Source organism: Polyodon spathula, chromosome 3, assembly GCF_017654505.1.
Source record: "Polyodon spathula isolate WHYD16114869_AA chromosome 3, ASM1765450v1, whole genome shotgun sequence".
In the NCBI taxonomy this organism is placed as follows: domain Eukaryota; kingdom Metazoa; phylum Chordata; class Actinopteri; order Acipenseriformes; family Polyodontidae; genus Polyodon; species Polyodon spathula.
In genome coordinates, this window is record NC_054536.1 from 17,170,454 (window position 1) to 17,187,859 (window position 17,406).

At 38.3% G+C, this 17,406-nt stretch overlaps 1 protein-coding gene across 1 annotated transcript; it reads left to right on the plus strand.

Annotated features, from left to right (window-relative positions):
- Positions 1–9,351: 9,351 nt before the first annotated feature.
- si:dkey-73n8.3 (uncharacterized protein LOC100150965 homolog) lies at positions 9,352–15,830 on the plus strand (the record flags this gene model as incomplete). Its single annotated transcript, XM_041240177.1, has 6 exons — positions 9,352–9,479; positions 9,727–9,884; positions 10,646–10,750; positions 11,321–11,530; positions 13,108–13,300; positions 15,558–15,830. Coding segments are annotated over 6 exons (897 nt in total), but the record flags the coding sequence as incomplete, so codon positions are not given.
- Between the last annotated feature and the right edge of the window lie 1,576 nt (positions 15,831–17,406).

Genomic DNA, 17,406 nt, shown 5'->3' on the forward strand with positions numbered 1-17,406 from the left:
AATGTGTGGGAACTATCTCTAAAAGTTCACTATACTGAAACATGGTAGAGCACAGGTAAGCATTGTAAAGCCCATAGAGGTATGGTAAACCATGTTAAAAAGCATGGCAAACCAGGCTATAACATGGTAAATGCATAGAATAACTACTGGAAAAGCTTGGGGGGGAAACTGCAAAATTACTGTGCAAATGTACCTTTTATAAGGGAGGTTTCAACAGGGCACTAGGTATCCAGGCCTGGTTGTGTGCAGGAATACGGTATTTACAGCATGGGCATACACCAACATGGTATTTACAGCATGGACATATACCAACACGGTATTTACAGCATGGGCATACACCAACACGGTATTTACAGCACGGACATATACCAACATGGTATTTACAGCACGGACATATACCAACACGGTATTTACAGCATGGACATATACCAACACGGTATTTGCTATTTAATGGTGTGATTCAGTGCCTTCCCATGGCTTTGTGAAGCAACAGAGGTCCCGAGAGCTCCTGTAGAACCTGGTTGAAGTCATGCTCAAATTATCTATAACAATTGGATCACATTTCTGCAACAAATTAGTTAAATGGTGGTCTTTGGTGTTTTTTTACACCCATCAAGTACTTTTTCATTGGAAAGGTTTGGAAACTTAAGGCAACATGCATTTAGGTGTCCATGTCTTGATTATATACTTTTTTTTTTTTTTTTAATTTAAGACATACAATAAAAAGAGCACAGGGAATCACTTTCACCATGAATATGTACTTGAAGCATGCTCATATGAGCAAGAAGCCTTAAAAAGACACTATGATTTTTATCATGCTCTTGACTTTTGCATTTTGCTGTAGCATTGGAGGGTATTTTTCAGTTATTTTGTAACTTAAAAAAAAAAAAAAATCCCATATTTTTTCAATGTAACCAATTTTGCATTGAAATTGGTCAATTCAGGTTAGGAGAAAAACAATGGCAGGGTTTAGAAGGGTATTGAAAATGAGCTGTAATATCAGTAGTTGCAAATATTGGAAACCCATCATCAGGATAGGTTGCCAATACAACAAAAGACTTTGAAAACTCATATTAAATAACATTCAAGACATTCAGATGCAACGATAAAGCCAACGAGTTACCCAGTATGGCTACCACTGCCACTATTAATGGTAACTGGTGTTTTGTGTCAATACTTATCACAATGGCTACAGTAGAACATCTTGAAAAGATATGTGAATATATCAGAGATTCATGGTTGATCTCCAAGATGAATCAGTATCAGGTGTTATTCTGTAAAAGCTCAAAATAAAATATCCATCTGACTGCTGTATTAACAGATCACCTGATGAATAACTACATTCCAAACAGTGCCCAGACACAGCAAATAAAAAGAAAGGCGCATACCAAGCATGCCACTGGTAAACAAAAAAGGCAAGGCAAGGTTTGGAATGCATTGTATATGATGCACTTTAATAGCATCAAGGAACTAAGGGAGTTTGTATTTATCCCAAACACACCAATCTTTGAATTTTACCCCCAGTTCTTTCTAGAAGATTTTCAGTGGGGGAAAAAAAATAAAAATAATATACACTCCTAAATCTACAACATAAGGGCACTTTGGCCTAACCAATTGTGTTGATAAGATAATACTAAATATTAAGGAAAGCCAACACTTTCCAAAGAACTTAACTCAGAACTCACACTTTTGAACAGTTGCATTCAGTTTCAATACTGCTGCCTAACTTATAGTCAAGTTATTCGCAAGTTCAAACATTTTTTCTAAGTATTTAACTCTTTCCCTTCAAATTATTGGAATTTATAATTAAGAAATTAAAATACTATAAAAATGACATCATAAACATGTCTTTAAAGACATTCTCTCTTTTCTTTATCAACATTTCTTATTAAATACTTTATTGTTAAGTTAACATTTCAAATGACTATCTATCCATGTTACTATTCACATATATTATACAATCTATGTATGTTGTATTAAAACTTCCAACCGCATTTGAACATATTTTGATTAACTGTCAAAGGGGACCTTAATACAATTCCTTGCATTACAAATATATAGGAGTTAAGAAGTAAATGAAAATGTGGGTACAAGATTTTTTGCGTAAAAAAAGTAACAGTTTACTTATTTTTTTTACATACAGTATTTATTTTAATGTATTTTTTGTACGTCAGGAAACTAAAACTCAAAACCACACATTAAAAACCTCAACGGAGTGAAATTGGCTGCCTGTGTACACGTACACTAAATGGAAATCATGTAGCGCAAATTGAGCAAACCTCCAGGACTACTGTGAGAGGCCTGCTCACCTGCTCCCGTGGAACCGTATCACGACACAAACCTGGTTTCATGTACTGAGGTTCCGCTCCATGAAGCGAGTTCTGACTTTTCTTTCTGAATATAGTTCTTATTGTTATTGTCTACCAACTGTTCATTTCATGAAGGGTCCCCTGAGCAATAATGCAAGTGGGCTTTCTGAATGCCAGCCAAAGAAAACCATCAAACTTAATCTGCAGTCCAGTCCCGCAACCCTGTTCGCAATCCTCGAATCGCATGTAGTGTTCTTTATTGTTTAACTAATACACGTCAGAAAGGTGTATATCAACATCTTCTTGACAGCATCTTCTTTAACGATGCATGTTATTCTAATTGTAAAACAGGTTGCTGCAAATTTTGAAATGGAAAAAATAATTACATGTCTGACCACAGACACGCATTTCTCAGTTACAGTTCATCAATTCTGTTATTGTCAGGTTCTACTGCCACCTTGTGGCTTAACGGTGTCCATAAAAAAAAATCTAAATACTGTGCAAGTACACATTGAATAGTACAGCAGAAATTCAATGAACTGTCTGTGACACTGGCATTTGGAATACTTTCAATGATTTAATGTAGGCATACTGTATTAAGAAAAGGTCAATACCTTTGACCCAAGGAATAATAACAAGAAACCACAGGACAGCTGTGTTTAAATAGTAAAAAGTCCATTATGATCTGGAGCTCTGTTTAAAGTAGGGTGTTTGGTTGAATAACACTATGTAACACAATTTTTGTTCCTGGGTAGTAAGCGTTATTTTCTAATTATGCCTTAAAAGTATAGAAAATGGCTATTATTCCCCACAAACTTTGCTTTTGTGACCAGGACAGTGATATTTTGAAATGTACCTATTTCCAATGAGAAAACAGGCGAATTTATGTCTTTTCGTTCACATAAAGTCAGAAAAAAACAACATATGAATCCAAATTAACATGTATTTATACTAAAGTAATACAAAAATAACTACAAAAGATTTAGAAGAGAGTAGTTTTTCGAGATTTATGATTATACTGTAAATCACTTTCACGAATCAGCCCCCAAATGTAGTCTCCCATCATGTTCTCGTTATACTGTCCTTGGTAGCGATGTTCAAAGTCCAGTATATCCTGGTGGAAGCGCTCGCCTTGCTCCTCCGAGTATGCTCCCATGTTCTCCTTGAATTTATCAAGATGAGCATCAACGGTATGGACTTTGAGGGACATCCTACAGCCCATTGTGCCGTAGCTCTTCAGTCTCAATCAGCTCCACATAGTTTTCAGCCTTGTGATTGCCCAGGAAGCCCCGAACCACTGCGACAAAGCTGTTCCAAGCCTTTTTCTCCTTACTAGTGAGCTTCTTGGGGAATTCATAGCACTCCAGGATCTTCTTCATCTGTGGTCTGACGAAGACACCGGCTTTGACCTTTGCTTCAGACAGCTTAGGGAAGAAGTCTTGAAGGTACTTGAAGGCTGCCGACTCCTTATCTAGAGCTCTGACAAATTGTTTCATAAAAGGCTCAATTTGATGTGCAGTGGTGGCATCAGCACCTTCCAAGGGTCCACCAGTGGTTCCCACTTGACGTCGTTCCTCCCCACAGAGAATTCAGTCCGCTGTGGCCAGTCCCGCCTGTGGTAGTGCGCCTTGGCATCCCTGCTGTCCCAAAGGCAAAGATAGCAGGCCACCATTTTAAAGTCTCCTATGACCTCCCAGCCGTACTCATCATACTTCAAGGCGTCCAGCAAGGTCTTGATGCTGTTGTAATCCTCTTTGAGATGCACTGAGTGAGCCAGGGGAAGAGACGGGTACTTGTTACCATTATGGAGCAGCACGGCTTTGAGGCTCCTGGATGAGCTGTCAATGAAGAGGCGCCACTCATTCTGGTGACAGGCGATTCCGATTACCTCAAACAGACTGGTCACATTGTGGCAGAAGCAGAGCCCATCTTAACAGATGAAGAAGCTGGAAAAAGGTTGGTGACACGTCCTCTGATCTGCGACTTGCACACTTTCATCCAACAAGTTCCATTGCTTGAGCCTAGACATCAAAAGCTCGGCATTGGACTTGGTGAGAACAAGATCTCTAATCAAGTCGTTGAGGTCTTTTTGGTTGGGGTAGTATGGGTTTCTCTCCTCAGCTCCACCTCTGAAATTGTCATCTGGATCTACAACGTCTTCCTCGCTCTCTGACTTGCTGCTCTCTTCTAAAGACAGCTGCTCTCTCTCCGGGGGAGTGGGTACTGGGAACTCATGGCAGTGTGGCACTGGGGCGATGGATGAAGGAAGACCCGGATACGTGATAGCAGGTGCATTCTTGCCAGTCCGACGTTTGGAAGGGTCCACCATGCAGAAGTAGCAGTTGCTTGAGTGGTCAGTGGGTTCCCGCCAAATTCTTGGGATAGCGAACTTCATGTCTCTCTTTTCCCCTCTCTACCATCCTACAAAAATACATTTATTTCACCCATGACTAATGTGTAAGAGATTCTCGCAACATTTTTCATATATGACATATTTTTTCAATAACATTGAAAATTGTAAAACATTTTAAAAAATTTAAAACTTTTACAATTTTAAAAATTTTAACAAATTTTATAACAAAATTCCGAGCAACAATTGTCCATCTTACCTTTCAGAGTTTTTTGCAGTACTCGCAGGTGAAATGAGGTGCCCAGGGTTTGTCTTGATCCCCGACAAGCATGCCGAAATATGCCTTGTAGGCCTCACACATCTTAGCAGATGCTTCCACGGAGTACTTTTTCGCTCTTGTCTTCATAAATTGGCCGCAGACATAGCAAAATGCGTCTACCCCTTAACTGGTTACACCACCTTAAGCAGCAATAACTGCAACCAAACACTTCCTGTAGTTATTGATCAGTCTCTCACAGCGCCATGGAGGAATTTTGACCCACTCCTTCTTACAGAACTGCTTCAACTCAGTGACGTTTGTGGGTTTTTGAGCATAAGCCGCTCGTTTCAGGTCCTGCCACAACATCTCAATGGGGTTTAGGTCTGGACTTTGATTAGGTCATTCCAAAACTTTAAATTTCTTGTTCTTCAACCTTTCTGATGGTGGAATAATGAACACTAACCTTAGCCAAGGCGAGAGAGGCCTGCATATCCCTGTATGTTGTTCTAGGGTTCTTTGTGACTTCCTGGACAATTTTACACCTTGCTCTTGGAGAGATTTTGGCAGGATAGCCATTCCTGGGAAGATTCACTACTGTCCCAAACTTTCCCCATTTGGACAATATGGTTCTGATTGTGGTTTGGTGGAGCCCCAGAGCCTTAGAAATGGCTTTATAACCCTTTCCAGACTGATATGCATCAACAACTTTTTTTCCGGATGTCTTCAGGAATTTCTTTTGATCATGGCACGATGTGCCTCTAGAACCTGTGTGCTGACAACTTCACTCTGATGGTAAGGGTCAAAGATAGTCAGATTTATATTGGGCAGGGCTGGCCCAAATCAGGCCCAATTGTTAACCAAAGTATTCAAACAGCTGACCCTAATTATCCCTTTAATTGGGTTGAGTTAACTAGAGAGGCAATAACTTTTTCACACCTGAAGATTGCATGTTTGATTACCTTGCACAACAAACAAATGAAAAAAGCACCAAACTTTGGTGTTATTTTTTTCTATCAGACTCCCTCTATATACTACTACAACCCACAAAAAGATCTGACCAAATTCAATGTAAAAAATGTGCAAAAATGCAGAAAATCAGACAGGGGGCAAATACTTTTTCATGGCACTGTATACTGTAGTGATCTTGGTTCCTGCAGGCAGGCGCATCACACAGGGCGAGGCAATCCACACACAGGTGGATTGAGCTGACTTTTATACAGCGGTATCGGTGCTATGCTTTAGTGCGAGAGTTCCCAGGTTCGCGCCCGCCCTCCGCCTGTGTGTGGATAGCCTCGCCCTGTGTGAGGCACCTCCCTGCGGGAAGTGAGATCGCTAGATATAACTATATGTATAAAGATGATTCATACCTATTAGCTTTAATTATTTAAAAGAATCTGCCAGAATAAATAATATAAAAAATACAAAAATCACATTGAACGTCGATTTTAATCAGAAAGTAGTTCTTTGTTATATCAATTTCTACTGGATCACCAACAAATACCTGTATATAATCTGTACAATATGATACTTATATAAAATATGAAAGCTCAGTCTAGAAAGAGAATAATTTCATTCCTATACCCGTACCACATTTAAAAATAAAAGAACAGCATTATTTTATCAAATTTCCTGGTTGTTTTTTGCAAAGCTACTGCAAGGCTGCATTTAGTCAGCTACTGTATTTATAAAGTACAGATGACAAGCTACATACATTTGTCACGTTACATTAAGCTTACCATTTCCATATCGCTTTTAGCAAGAATGTAACTCAAAAGACTCAATAGAGCAAGGAAAATAACAATATGTTGTGTCCAGCATTGTTAGAAAGCTTGCTATAATATATGCTGCCTGTCATTTATAAATAGAGTAATATATTTGTTCCAGTGTTCACCATTTAAAAAAAAAAAAATACTGATGTACAATACGGGACCATTTATACTTATTAAAAAGTGAAACTAAAGAACACAAGCTATAATACAGTATGTATGTACAGATACACATAGCAAATCGATACAAATTATGTCACTTAGAAGCTGAAAATGAAAGACAAGAATGTGTCGGGCATATTTTGTATTCTGTTATATTTTTGTGAAAAAATAAATAAAATTATTTTTTAAAAGTGAGTCAGACAAAAGTTTGAAGTCAGTTCAGATAAATTATTAAAAAATAATGTCTGAAAGAAGATTATTATTATTATTATTAATAATAATAATAATAATAATAATAATAATAATAATAATAATAATAATAATAATAATAATAATTAGTCATTTAGCAGATGCTTTTATCCAAAGCAACTTACAGAAACTAGAGGGTGAAATGCATTAAAAACTGCTGCTGCAGAGGCACTTACAATAGGACCTTGGTTTTTCATCTCATCCGAAGCACGGGCCCAGCCCCCTTAGCCATTATACACAAAAACTGTACAATTCAATTCTCATTGTGTGGGATAATCTTAACAATTGTTATTTAAATAAAACAGGACACAAGTAACAGACCACCACCAAATCTACCCAAACAATGTTCTTCTCCCTACCTTATATAAAATATATAACACATTATATTTGCTCCCTTCTCTGTTCTATATGCCTATTTTCTAGAAATTTTAAATGGACTACAATTCCATGCACCATATTAGATGGTCTAAATTTGAAAGACATAAAACAAAGAAGTAACCGTATTTAGAAAAAAAAACCTAATACCGGTTCCCAAACAAAGCAACGTACATCGTACAGATTAGGGTTAAACGATGAGGAGAAAACACTTTAATATACTTTAATATTGAATATTTATATATTTATATATTTATAAATATTTAATATTTAATATTTACTTGCAATAAAATATTATAATAAAATGTTGTGCTGGATAAGAGGAATGATCTAGTGGGTTAGACACGGCCCGTGATCTAGGAGGTCATTCTCAAAGTGAGGGTCAGTAAGGGCCCACACTCTGACCCTTTTGGCTCTCTGATTTCAAGCACTGCAAGTACTCTCAGTTTTCACTTTTTCAATCAGTTCTGTATTGGGTGTAATTTTCTTCACCATTTTCCTGCTGATTTTATTCCAGATGTGAGTCATGTGAAAGTGCAATCAGAGGCTTTGCATGTGCTGTCAGACAGCCTGTTCAAAATGCGCTGATAACACCCTGCTGCTGCTGGAAACAAACAGGTTTCTAACACTGAAGCTTTCAACTGTATCTCAGTGGAAGATGAAAACAAAGCAACATTATTTTATAATCACATGGTTTACAGCCTAGGTATGAGAGTAGAACTGAGAGATTTTTCTTTTTTTTAATTTTTTTTTTTTGCTTTTTGTATTAAATTGACGAATCACATGTTCAACCATTACTTTCTTTGCAGAAAATTGATTTTTCCTTTGTCTACTATCTTTCTACTTCCATCTACAGGAGGTCATGAATAGAAGATCCGACACTTCTGTGTACAACAGTAGGGTTTATTGATGGAAAGAAATGTAAACAATATTGATGGGTTAAACTTGTAAAGAAAGGAAGACAGTGCTGTATAGGCATGTTTTCCATGCTCCACCTCATAAATAAGTTACAAGAGTATAACACATCATGCTTTTAAAAATTAGTCACCATAACTTACCAGAAAGAGGTTTTTATTTTTTCACTACCCTGCTGCAAATGTGGGCAGTACTTCACAGCTTGTTATTTTAACAATGAGCACAGTATGTCGCTGACACTATAATTACAAGCCATCATTTTTTACTTAATTTCACGAAATGCTTCAAACTCATCTTGTGTCATTTGACCTTTATAAAAGTGTCTGATGAGACAGAGACAGTTTATGCCTGGGAGCACCTGCTGTTTCACTAAAGGTTAGAGGAAGCTGCATAGGAGGATTTACCTCAGTTTGCTCAACAGAGATGCAACTTGTCAGGTAAGAGCATGATGCTAAAAATTACAAAGAATAAACCTGTTTTGTTTTCTTTTGTGCTGTTAAAATCATGTTTATCACTAGTACAAATAGCCATGGAGAAGGAATTGAAATGCATTTTTATTGGTCAGCTTCCAGTACATCTTTTGCTGCATACTTTTCAAACACAAAACCAACACATAGTTTAGAAGGTTTGGTATTAATGAAACCTTTCTTGATGGTTTCTAAAGAGGGTTTAGTTTATTCAAAACAGCTAGTTATAATAGTTATAATTTGTGTATAAAAACCAGTAAGTGTTACATAGTTCCTGAGTTGCTAATTGCTACTAGCTCTGTAACATCAGTTTATTTTTAACATTAAGAAGAAAAAAAATACCAATCATCTTATTTTCAGAATAGATAGAAAATGTAATCACTTAATATCACTTAATATCCACACAGTGGGCTTTGACTTATGCTGGATGAACCTATGCAAGTTATATGATTTGCAGATCAAGTCTACAGAGTAGAGGAGATCTGTGTAACCTGCTAATATAATTTCTTACAGAAATTTTATTATCAAGAACTGGTCCTCTGATGCCAGACTTGATGGAAAGACTGCCATAGTAACTAATGCCAACACCGGCATTGGCAAAGAAGCAGCTCGGGATCTTGCCAGGAGAGATAAATATTTGCTTGTCCAGTTTACTTTCATTACATCTTTATAAGCATAATTTTATTCACATGCAAATATTAATAGTGTTATGGTCAAGTTTTAGCTATTTAAAATGTGTTTAGATACTTCCTTTCAAAAGTGTCTTTTTAGGTTTAAAGCTAGGAAAATAAATGACAGCATACTGTATGGGATACATTGCAAAGCAAGAGCACTATGTGGAGTCACACCATATCGTCCCTTTCTTTTCTTTTACAGGGGCCAGGGTTATTTTGGCTTGCAGAGATATGGAAAAAGCAAGGGATGCAGCAAACAACATCATTAATGACACTGGAAGCAACACTGTCATCCCATGCAAACTGGATTTGGCAGACACCAAGTCAATCTATGAATTTGCAGACCATATCTACAACAGTGAGCCTCAACAAATAACTCAAGCAGGTCTACAATGTCTACTTTGTCCAAATACAGTCTGTGACACTAAGCTTTTTAACATGTCCTCCACTATTCTGGGATACTTTAAAGTTATCAAACATATATAAATACTGTGGAAAATTCAACGGTCAGCTGCTTTTGGATGAAAGCCAGTCTCATTTCAGCCACTTATGTTTATATGTTAGGAGTCAGTTTGAAGAGTGTCATGCTAGTTAATAGGGTAAAGGGGCAATGCAGAAAGGGGGTAGGGGTTTCAAAAGCTGTCTATGTGCTTCCATGTAGCTTATTACTAATACTAAATGTTTAACCAGTCACTAAACTTTGAAACTAAACTTGGACACACCAGCCACTAAATTCAGTCAGTACGTTATTAGTTTGCATTGGAGTTACTTTACAGTTTATTTGCGTATGTTGTGGTATTGCTTAATAAACTGGTAGCGTTGTTTAATTAAAAAAAAAAAAAAAAAAGGTTTGCTCCTAGATTGTGCCAAATTCACAAAGCAGCACAACTGATGTTTGTAAATAGTTCCATTTAGCTTACTGCTGTCAGTATAAAGTTTGTAAACATGAAAGCCGTAGAGGGGTGACATCATCCAAGACAACCGAACAGCCCTGCCTGCAATGAGGGGTCATGTGACTTGTCATGATCTTATTCTATACCTATACACCCTGACCAATAGATTTATTTTAAATGTACTTCACATTTTGGTATATCACTTTTGTGTCTTCCTATGTTCCAGTGGAGAAGCCAGTCAGCATTTTGATTAACAATGCAGGAATAGCAATGTGTCCATATTCCACCACGACTGACGGCTTTGAAATGCAGTTTGGAGTCAATCATTTAGGTAAGAATTTTATCAAAATTAAATACTGGGACCAAGTATCAATTGTTCCATGGCATCAGCTGAAGGTTTGCCTAGTTACACCTCGTAGACTACAGCACCTCCCCTTTTCAGGCTTTAAAAGGGGGCTTGGGATCCGCTAACAGAACACAGAGACTGTGGTGCCCGAAATGTATTTACGTAATTATGATCTGTTCCATTACAAGACAAACCACACTGTCACAAGAACAGTCAAAAAGAAAACACTTTTAAAAGTCTTTACCTTCATCCCTTTTTTCCTTTGTGAAAAATAGGCATTTGGGCCTTAAAGATTTCCACTAGTCTTTCCCAAGTTCTTTTTATATCTATCTGGAATATGCAGGGCCACAGCCACATCCCATCTTGGTAGCCTTTATACTGCATACAGTATAGTCTAAAACCCAACCCAGCAGTTAAAACACGCCTCTGTGATAATGCAATACTGATTTTTTTTTCATGTCAGTTGTTCCTGTTTTTTAAAATGTATTGTTTTCGATTTTTTTGTTAAATATACACTAGTTCAATCTCTAAACTTGTTGTTTTATTGTACTATAGGACACTTTTTTCTTACCTTTTTACTGTTGGACCTGTTAAAGCAATCTAGCCCTGCCAGAATTATCAACCTTTCTTCTATCACACACTCCATGGGAAAGATCCAGTTTGATGACCTGAACAGTGAGAAAAGCTACCACCCTGTGAAAGCCTATGTGCAGAGCAAGCTGGCCAAAGTCCTCTTCACTCGAGAGCTGGCCAGAAGACTGGAAGGTGAGTGAATCAATAGCAGGCAACCAGCGCTAAAACACAAATGTTTTTCAAACAGAAAATGTAGAACTGTGTTGAATCATCGTCCCCCGCTGACATAGAGGTAGAGGCAAAACATTGAGTCATAATCTGGAGGTATATGGAGGCTGTTAGACTGCCTATAATCATCTGTCTATAATGTATGTCATCATTAGAGTTCCCCCAAAAACAGGTCAGCACCACAGATTCACTCGCAAGAGTTGTTTCGCAAACAAAATAAACAACATACCCTTAAAAGTTTTCTCATGCTTTCCCCTTGGTTATACCATGCATTTATCATGGTTTGCCTTTTTTTTTTTTAATATGCTTTACCACACTTTTCTGAGGTTTGCAATGAATGCTTACCCATGCTTTCACTATGCTTTATTACACGTTGCCATGCTTTTACTGTGGTAAACTTTTACAAGTCTTAGTGACTATTAATCTTACATCTTTCATCATTTAAATATGAATTTGAATGTAACCCTTGTTAGTTCCTTGCTTATTGTGCAGTCTTGTGGGGTCAGTATGGACAGCTAGGTAGATGACTATGGGTTATTTCCCAGACTGCATAACGAACAAGAAGCAACACAGTTTCTACTCACTGAAAAATTTGTCATGTGAGACATCAGTTTTGTAATGGATTAAAAGCATATACCTTAACAGTTATAATTTCCATATATAATCCATTCACGTAGTGGGGGTGCATGAAGAATGTGTCACATGTCAAGTCATGATGTTAACCGCATGATTATAATTTAAAATGTAAGATTTAAAAACAAAAAAAGAGCTGTACAGATTAGTAGCATTGTAAAATGACAATTTTATAAAACAACTGAACCAAGACTGTGTCATAAAGTGGGACTGCTTTCAATCTTCATATTGAATCAGTGACTCCCTGGAGGTTAAGCATAATTCAGTACTTCTGAAACACTTACCACATCTTCCTTTTGTTAGGGAATCGGTTTGCTTGATAGGCCCCATTCAAACTTAACTTTATTTTAAATTGCATTTAATTAGTAGAAATTCTAAATCTTGTTATCATCCTATACTGAATCAAACCTTTCCACAAAAAGAACAAAAAAAAAACAAACCAAGCTACTGCACAACAATGACAATCAGTAGTGGCTAGATGCTCAAACATTCTACTGGAGTGAACCAGGGGCCAATTTTCATGAAGGGATTAGCACAATAATGCAGCGTGGGACCCCTCACCTTGTCAAAGGGACCCAGACAGCTCTCTATATCACCTTAGTGAATTCATATTTTGCCCCTTAAGTCTTTCCCTTATACAAGTTTACCATAGTAAAAGCATAGCAATGTGTGATAAATCAAGGTGAAGCATAGGTAAGAACTATAAAGAACAGAGACTAGGGGGTGAACTATGCATCAACAACTGCTGCAAAGTCACTTACAGAGGACCTCGGTTTTACGTCTCTTTTGAAGTATGAAACTATGCATCATATTCCTGGGTTACCATTTTGTAAAAAAAAAAAATATAATAAAATGAAATAGGCAAGGAAATGAACAGAAGTAATTCTTTCCTTTCTCTCTGTGAACAGGGACCGGGGTGACAGCCTACGCTGTGGACCCTGGAGTTGTTTACACAAGCGCAGTCAGGCACATGAAAAGTTTTATCCAGATGTTTGTGAAAGCATTTCAATTTCTCATCAGAACCCCAGCTGAGGGAGCCTACACCACTCTCTATTTTGCCGTGACACCAGAATTGGCAAAAGAGTCTGGAAGCTATTACTGGTGAGGAAGAATACTAGTGTTTACCAGAGAATAATAATATTAAATTTTTACTCAATTAACTACACAATTTAGGACATACCATAATTGACTTTAACAAAGCATACAAATACTCTGAGAGGGGCTAATGTAACACAAGCAGTAGCAGTGAAAAAGCAATCCTTCTCACATTGCTGCCTCTTATTGCTGCTTCTTTCACAATCTTCCTCTTTCTCACACTGCTGCCTCTTTCTCTTTGCTCCCTCTTTCTCATTGCTGCCTCTTTCTCACATTGCTGCCTCTTTCTCACACTGCTGACTCTTTCTCACACTGTGGCCCCTTTCTCACACTGCAGCCTCTTTCTCACATTGCTGCCTCTCACACACTTCTGCCTCACACATTGCTGCCTCTCTCATTGCTACCTTTTTCTCACACTGCTTCCTCTCTCATTGCCCTCTTTCTCACACTGCTGCCTCTTTCTCACTGCCGCCTCTTTCTCACACTGCTACCTCTCTCATTGCTGCTTCTTTTACACTGCTGCCTCTTTCTCACACTGCTGCCTCCCTCATTGCTGCCTCTTTCTCACATTGCTGCCTCTCGCATTGCTGTCTCTTTCCTACATTGCTGCCTCCTCCTCATTGTTGCCTCTTTCTCACACTGCTGTCTCTTTCTCATTGCTGCCTCTTTCTCACACTGCTGTCTCGTTCCTATTGTTACCTCTTTCTCACACTGTGGCCTCTTTCTGATTGCTGCCTCTCACACATTGATGCCTCTCTATGCTGCCTCTTTCTCACACTGCTACCTCTTTCTCAATGCTGCCTCTTTCTCACACTGCTTCCTCTTTCTCACAATGCTGCCTCTTTTCCACTGCTGTCTCTTTCTCACACTGCTGTCTCTTTCTCAGACTGTGGCCTCTTTCTCATTGCTGTCTCTTTCTCACATTGCTGCCTCTCTCATTGCTGCCTCTTTCTCACACTGCTGTCTCTTTCTCATTGCTGCATCTTTCTCACACTGCTGCCTCTTTCTCACACTGCTGTCTCTTTCTCATTGCTTCCTCTTTTTCACACTGTTGCCTCCTTCTCACATTGCTGTATCTCTCATTGCTGCCTCTTTCTCACACTGCTGCCTCCTTCTCACATTGCTGCCTCCCTCATTGCTGCCTCTTTCTCACACTGCTGCCTCTTTCTCAATGCTGCCTAATTCTCACACTGCGGCCTCTTTCTCACATTCCTGCCTCTCACACATTACTGCCTCTCACACATTGCTGCCTCACACATTGCTGCCTCTCTCATTGCTGCCTTTCTCTCACCCTGCTACCTCTTTCTCACTGCTGCCTCTTTCTCACATTGATACATCTGTCATTGCTGCCTCTTTTACACTGCTGTCTCTCACACTGCTGCCTCTCACATTGCTGTCTCTTTCTCACAGTGCAGCCTCTTTCTCATTCTTGACTCTTTCTCACATTGCTGCCTCTCTCACATTGCTGCCTCTTTCTCACACTGCTGCATCTTTCTCATTGCTGCCTCTCTCATTGCTGCCTCTTTCTCATTGCTGCCTCTTTTTCATACTGCTGCCTCTCTCATTGCTACCTCTTTTTCACACTGCTGCCTCCTTCTCACATTTCTGCCTCTCTCATTGCTGTTTCTTTCTCACACTGCTGCCTCTCTCATTGCTGTGTCTTTCTCACACTGCTGCCTCTCTCATTGCTGTGTCTTTCTCACACTGCTGCCTCTTTCTCATTGCTGCCTCTTTTTCACACTGCTGCCTCTCACATATTGCTGCCTCTCTCATTGCTGCCTCTTTTTCACACTGCTGCCTCCTTCTCACATTGCTGCCTCTTTCTCACACTGCTGCCTCTTTCATTGCTGCTTTTTCACACTGCTGCCTCTCTCATTGCTGTCTCTTTCTCACACTGCTGCCTCTTTTACACTGCTGCATCTTTCTCACACTGCTGTCTCTTTCTCATTGCTGCCTCTTTCTAACATTGCTGTCTCTTTCTCATTGCTGCCTCTTTCTCACATTGCTGCCTCTTTTTCATTGCTGTCTCTTTCTCACATTGCAGCCTCTTTCTCACATTGTAGCCTCTGCCCCAGAGGGAAAACCCTGCCAGTAGGTGAGGAAACTATTGCTATAAGTCCTCAATTTCTGTTTTTGACAAAAGCTCCTTAAATTAAGATGATTTAACTTTTCATAAACCATAATACATTAGTATATTCATAATTCAACTGCAGCTATGTGACTTGATGTACAGTATATGTGACATATTTATTTCGTGCACCAGCAACTGCACCCGAGCCAATTGCTCCAGAGCTGCCAGCGATGATGAGTCTGCCCGGAAACTCTGGAAAGTCAGCTGTCACCTGCTGGGAATCAGGTGGAGATGAAGAGCTGCTGCAGCACCACCCCCTGGACACTATTACTTTCAGTGTCATTATTAACAAATCTTATCTATCTATCAAAGAAAAATATTAATGTAAAAAAAAGCAAAAGACACAATTCATATGACCATGGCAAGCAAGTCCTGGCAAACACAGTGAGGAAATAACAGAAAATTATTTAGGTGCAACATATCGTACAATCAAGATATGAGGAAGCTCTTTTACTGAAAATCTGCAAACACGAGTATGACAGCCTTAATCTTGTTTTCTTATTTTTTACTTCCATCTACAAAAATAAATAAATACATTTGACTATTACCTATCACAGACTATTTTCTTTCTGAGGAAGGCTTCAAATGCATTTTTCATCTGGTCTCATTTCTTACACAGTTCCAGTAACATATTAGAGCAATACCTTCAGAAACCAAACCACTGCTTCTGTCCAACAACCTTAGCTTATAGACATCATGAAAAATAATGACAGGTGCATTGTTCTCTGTGGTTCTCTATTACCCCAGCTTGATCACCAGGAAGTGTGGCTGTGCAAAGTGTATTATTGTCTGATTCTGGAATCATTGTAGCTCTTCTTAGAGGCTGGAAACTGCCTTATAACACTTGGCTTTATATCCAGTGCTTGTGCTTTAACACTAAACCCTCTTGGGTTTTTGGGAGCCTGGTGTATTTATTTGGGAATGCACTGCCTTGACCTTTCATCTTGTGTTTAACTGTCTACTTGGTACTTGTGACCAGTCAACCAGTCAGAAGACCTGCTACATCTCAGCCGCTTCCATTTGTGTCCACTGGCAGAAAAAATGGTACTGTGAACAAAGATTGCATAAACCCAACATTAAGATTCAAGACTCAATAATGCATTACTAGTATAATGCTTAATTTCAATAGAACTTATATCGAGAAAGTCACAGAGTACAGTTTTTGGTTCTTGGTAATGGTACTTTGTGAAAGGTGAAAACAGACATACTTCAAATTCAATAGCAACCAAGTTTGTACTTAATTGTTCAATTCTACAAAATGTTATCCAAATTGGACCATCGAATGTGAGAACATTGAAAACAAAGAATCGACATGGTATTCTGTGACTTTGACCTGGAGGCCAAAAGTCAAAGGCTCCCATAATCCTTGCATGTATATGCCTTAGTCTACCTGTGTATCAATGACATCCAGAATCTACTTAGTTTGCGAGTTAAATAGCGTGAAAGATGGACAGAACGCATCATTTTAATAATCGGTGCCCTGCTTTGTGGGCTGCACATACCACATATATGAAATAAACTAATAGATCTTTTACTAGCCTAAAAAATGTTTAATATTGAAAATGTATTTGAAGCTGGCATTTTAAACATACTATAAAAAAAATCAATCAATCAATATATATATATATATATATATATATATATATATATATATATATATATATATATGACAGAACTTGATTTTTGAGAGTTTTTGTGAACAATTTAGGCTACAGGTAACAACCTTTGTAAGAAAAAAAAAAGTTACTTTGTTTAAATTGTGAAATTGGGTTAGGATGACACCACATGCAATTTCATGAAGAAGGGGTCTGCGCGTTAAAGTTTGCAGTGAAATAAAAGGTCTTGTTTTAATTTTCAAATTCACAGCTGTTTTCATAATTTACAATGCTGTATTGTACGTAGAAAGACATGCAACGAGAAAGGCTGTATTCGTAAATCACACACATTTAAGATTAGTAATATGTAAACTATCTGTCTTAAT